The sequence below is a fragment of the Rhagoletis zephyria genome, unplaced genomic scaffold, assembly GCF_001687245.7.
Source record: "Rhagoletis zephyria isolate East Lansing unplaced genomic scaffold, Rhagoletis_zephyria_1.1 Rzeph_scaffold_00026, whole genome shotgun sequence".
Lineage (NCBI taxonomy): Eukaryota > Metazoa > Arthropoda > Insecta > Diptera > Tephritidae > Rhagoletis > Rhagoletis zephyria.
Window position 1 is genome coordinate 792,816 of NW_016157110.1, and position 5,659 is coordinate 798,474.

General features: G+C 36.1%; 1 protein-coding gene across 2 annotated transcripts in view; it reads left to right on the forward strand.

Moving 5' to 3' along the window:
• stol (voltage-dependent calcium channel subunit stolid) overlaps positions 1-3,690 on the forward strand; it is a 524,452-nt gene extending 520,762 nt beyond the window's left edge. For both annotated transcript variants that reach the window (XM_017616632.1, XM_017616624.1), the window contains 3 exons: positions 1,523-1,678; positions 1,980-2,136; positions 2,208-3,690. In XM_017616632.1, coding sequence (XP_017472121.1) covers positions 1,523-1,678; positions 1,980-2,136; positions 2,208-2,401 — 507 coding nt within the window. In that variant the 3' untranslated portion in view covers positions 2,402-3,690. The remainder of the gene's footprint in view (positions 1-1,522; positions 1,679-1,979; positions 2,137-2,207) is intronic.
• Positions 3,691-5,659: the final 1,969 nt, after the last annotated feature.

Here is a 5,659-nt window from a genome sequence, read left to right on the forward strand (position 1 = left end):
ATATAAAGTATATCTTCCATACCTCTGATTGTTTAGATGCGATTTTTTATATAAGTATGTAACTCCTCTATCGATGTATGCAGATGTATTCAAAAGCAGTAATCTGTCAAAGTAAAATTTGCAGATGTTCATGAAAGGTATGAAGCCTTCGGCATAGCCGAAGACAGCGCTGCTCTTACTTGTTTTTTTTTAATTTGGACGTCCATTTACACACATATATCCAGGCGATGAGGAGATGCTTGTTTAAAAGAATTGAGAAATGAGTAAAATATTACTGTTCGTTTTGGCAGCAGCTTCTCGAGATCGTTCTTTCGGCGAACTGCCTTGCGATCGCCCTTCATTGCCAAGATGCGCTCTCGGAGCATAGCTGTAAAAAGGTAGTAGATCAGGTCGATGATGACTATTCGGATCGAACGCACGTCAAGAATTCTCGTAGCATATTTTTAGTCAACCACAACTAGATCAAACTGATTTTAGGGATTTAATTAGAGAATACCTAATTTGCTTCTGCGTTATCGGAGGAATGCTCTCTTTAAGGCTTTAGTTTTCAAACAGTAGGACCAAGAATGTTCAACTTTTTCTTCAGGTCGCCAATAACAATTTTAAATACCTAGTTTGAGAGTTCTCATATCGTCGCTCCCAACGAAGAGTAGCACATCTCAAATTACCGTGGAAGACTAGCACGTTTCACTATTCGCGTCGAAGACTAGCACATTTCATTATTCGCGTCGAAAAGTAGCACATTTCAGATTCTCGCGTGGAAGACTAGCACATTTCACTAATCNCGCGAGGCGCTCATAAAACTGCTCTGTGGTCTTTTCAACCTCCGTCTGGGCATGCGCAAAAATTATGCTATTGTTATTGAATATTTCTTGAATGTTAATGATTGTAACCACAAATCCCGGACCGTATTTTAAAACATGCAAAATTCTGAGGAAAATTAGTTCACGCTATCAAAAATCTAACACAGAGGGCCGTTAAGGGGCTCAGGAGCCACGATTACGGGACTTACTTATGTATATTTTCTCGTTTTACTGATACAATTTTATGTTTCCGTTACGCTTCTGCAAGTTATCGTATTGTTTAGACACTAAACAGTAGGGCTGACTTCCAAAACGTATCAATACAATGTTTGGAAACTCATACTGCGGTAGTCAAACTGTTTATATATGCAGAGTTGCGATACATTGCATATTTTAAATATTCAATTTAGCAATGAACAATTTTTCTGAATTTTCCATTTTTAAAACACCTATGGTAACCAACCATTTTTAAAACACCTATGGTATCTATATTTATTTCGGATTCGCTGATTGTGTTTCGATAACTTTTCGGATGCGTTTTGGAAAAGTATACTTTGTCAATATTTTGTAGTTCGGCGTTATGGAACATTATACTTTGTACGTATGCAAAGCAACTGACGTTTTGGAAGTCAGCCTAGTATTCATGTAGGAAAAAGAAGCTCTTATTTGATATTTATGTAAATAATTTTAGTACTACCAAACTTACTATTGATTGCTAGGAATCCACGACACCTCCGCCTAAGCAACATAAGCCACACACCGGACCACGCGCGTCGCCAGACCCACAACACGCGAGGCGCTGTGACCTGCGTACGGATCTCTATATGCTGCAGCCAGAACGTCTAAATCAAGGCGGTCAAAATAATCCTCTTAAGGTAAATCACCGCAGCTTCTCTACGTCTCACAAAATCACTTTATTATAACCTTACAGTTTTTACTGAGCATTAGGCCGTTTTTTTTATGAAACATTTTTATGAAAAACAGCAATAATTTAGAAGGTATAAGTTACATATACGGCTATTTTGGAGACGAGCAAATTTTCTCATTAGTCTCCTTCAAAGTAAATGGTCTATCCTCTGAGTAAAAACAGCCTCAAGTTCAATGAAAATTTTAAAACAAATTGTTATTAAGTGGTAAACAACAAAAACTAACGTTAATTTTCATCCACTTACCCAGGGCAAGCTGACCAATTGTCATGTGTCAGGATGCGAACGCCCCTTCAGCGTACAGAAAATACCACACAGCAATCTCATTTTGCTAGTAGTGGATACCTTATGTCCTTGCGGCTCCAAGCAGCTGGATATAGAACCGCTTGAGGAGTCGGGTACTATTGGTATAGATGGAATTTCTAAAATCTTATTTTCACAAATACATTCTAACGAATACTTCTTGCCCATTTTATAGGTGCCTGCAGCGCACGTCGCCAGTCACAGGAGAGCGCAAAGCGTCGTCGACCCAAAAAATGTATCAACTATCATCCTGAAGAAATCGAAATTCAGCAATGTGGGCGTGCCACGGCGCTTCTACAAACACCCATTTCGCTCGTCATGGCACATCTGTTTATGTTGGTGGTGATGTTTACGTTCACAACCGCGTGATACTAAGTGGAGTAAAAGTGAAAAGTAGCAGGTTACAGTTACAAATATGCAACACTAACATTTGAACAACAAAAGGATCCTACATACATAGAACGACAACATGAAACAACGCAACAATAACAATAGTTATATGCCAACAAAAGAATTACATACATACCTACATGCATTCATACCAACAAACCCACTAAAGATAAAAAACAAATAACGTTTATTAGTATATTTAAAAAATATCAATTATCACGTAAGTATATAGCTTAGTTCAATTAAGTTACTAATTAGGTGAAGTTGTGGATTTAGTTTTTATGGCAAGCGGAAGAAAAGTTTTGACGTTAAGTACTGCAAATATTGTATGTAATTTTTATGGATTATTTTAGCGCAATTCCGCGTAAGATCCAATTTACAATATAATAAGTATCTTAACTTGTTTAAAGATTTTTCACAAAGAGTATTTTCGGATACCAGAAAATAATTTTATAATTCAAAATCCTAATCAAACTGTGCTGTCTTCCTTCTTTATAAAAGTCAGCATTTGCTTTTATAAAAAACTTTCTGGTAGAAGCGCTCCTATTTGGAGCATTTAACATAGAAGAACTTGCCACTTTCAAGATTTTCAAATTATTAAAATCTTCTTCGTAGTGGCTGTTGTCCATGTGATTTCAATCACTTGGATTTGCCTAACTATATGAGTACTCTTTTTCGAAGCACCTCCAAAATCGCTTTAAAATAAATAAGATCAGCCGCCAAGTCCCCTTTTTTTTAGATTTTTAGTAAAATCTTTATTAATATCCACCCTTTTCCTATCGGATGGATGGTGGGATCTATGAAGAAGATTTACTCTTCATAATTCTAAGCTTTGCACACGCTAGAGCGGCATTTTCTGTTCGCAGTTTTCTTGCAGCATTCTTCAGAAAACATTCATATTCTTTTGTCCCCACATTTAGTCATCGGGAGTCCGATCTAACCGCATCAGCGTAAGCTCTTAAGTCAGCAAGACCTTTTTTAATTTGTTTGAGTTTCTCATTGACTACCAGCGACCAGAGTAATGACGACACCGCGCTCTCTTGAAGAATGTCTCTACTGACCGGTTTAGTGGTCTCATGCCCACCCCATTGAGACCTGGAAGTTTTCCAACTCAGTACGCTGCTTATCCAGTTTGAAAATACACGGTGTGCCACTATCGTTAATACTCCATCGAAAATAGCTCGTTTTTGACATTATTGTATACACTCTAAAAAAAAATTTTGTAGATTTCCTAGCTAAAAGGTAGGTTACTGATTTCCTAACTTACTATTCGCGAAATTACATGCTCGATTATTCAACGAATAGTTTGTTTAAATTTCGGACTTTTTAGGGTGTAATATAGCTGCTGTGGTGTGCGTAAATTCATTACGAAAGTGTGTACAAGCTACAAAATACACATCTGCTGTTTTATTTCACCCGTATAATTGCGTAAAGCCGCTAACAAAAAGGATTTTTACACACGAAAATGTGTAAACGAGAAAAATACATATTCGTCGTGTAAATTTACCAAAGAATTTTAAAAATAAACAAAAATATATTCGACTTATAGTCGCAATTTTAAACAGGTTTTTTAGAGTGTACAAGAAAACCACCATACTCGAGTTCATTGTAGTCAAGCCCCATGACCGACCGTATGACAAAATTTCGCAGGGTGGTGTCTACCGATTTTCGCTTATATTTAGTTTGGTAAAATTTATTAACTTAATAATAATAACACAGGCCGAGAAAAATGGAAAAAAATTTTGGTGCCGCATGTTAAATCTGGTTTTAATAGACCTTTTTGTTCTGAGAAAAACGTGGTCAAATTATAAAAAAATCGCGTTTTTGCGATATTTGAGAAGCTGTAGCAAAGAAACAAGCAAGATAGCACCTTCCGCTTTGGCTTAAAATAAATACTATCCTTTCACTTTGACCTGGTGATCATTTATTGAACAGCAAAAACCGATTTTGGCGAAGTTTGAATAGCTGCCGCAATTACACAAAAGATGATAGAACCTTATACTTGGGCTCAAATTAAGGCTTGACCTTGCGACTACAATCCCTAAAAATACCATCCTTAAACCTTGGTCTTAAGGTCACTTATAGTAATTTTAATCTATCTTCTATTCAGAAAAAAACGAAGTACATAATTCTGAAAATGCCTTGCCATATCTTTGAAAGTAGCCATGCATATATGTATATTATCAAAGCGAATTTTAGAGAAACATTATTCTACTATATGAAAATATACCATTAAAATACAACAGATATTATGAAATAGAAGTTTCCCTAATTTCCACATTTCTCTAATAAAACGAGTTACTGTTCAGGTGGAAAAGTGCGCTTTGTTCAGGAAGTTATTGGATATCTAGGTTATTTACAAATTTATGTCATATATGTACGTATGCTGTGCTGGAGTTTTTTCTTCACACATACATATTCTTCAAATTGAAAACTAACACTCATACTAGTTTTCAAAAATCCGATTTTTAAATTGAAAGTGGTTAGTTAGTGGTTAGTGGCTGCTAGTTTACTTGACCCCAATAGTCAAGGGCACTATTTAAGCCCATCGGATTATATAATTGCGCTGCAATTTATTTATGATATAGATACCAATCTGAACATATGAAAAAAATGTAAATGTAAATGTAATGGCGGACCTAACAAACTATAAACCAGAGAGGATTTATGTGCTAAATTTTTTATGTGGAGCAAAACAGAAGAAATATCTATTTCCACATGGTGCAAAAGTATTTGGGCGTCCACAGAATTGAGCAAGATAGGTTCGTATATTGACTGCTCCATGCACCTCTTTAGATGGCTGTTGGTTTTTATTAACATTTCTTAACTTTAACTCAACCGTGGAAGGTCACTGCCTATGTGAAAATATTTGACGAAGCATATCTTTCCTAGGCTAACGGCACAAAAGTATCTAGATAAATACATCTGAGAATTTTTTCCAAACCTCGAAAATTTTGTGGCAAACCCCCCAGGTTGAAAATCTAATCTGGCAACCCCAGCTGAGGATGAAATCATCAATTCCGCCTTCTTCCACTTCAACTGGTATCACCCTTTCTACACCCCTTCTCCTTCCAATTATTTTCGGAGTGCAATGACGAAGAAAAATCCTGCGACAGTGACTAAATTTTGATTTCGTTCGTATAATATAATGCAATGCTGCAAAAATAAATATATACATATATCTCATATAGCTTTTATCTTCAGTTATTCTTTTTTCACTGCCTTGTACGAATTTTT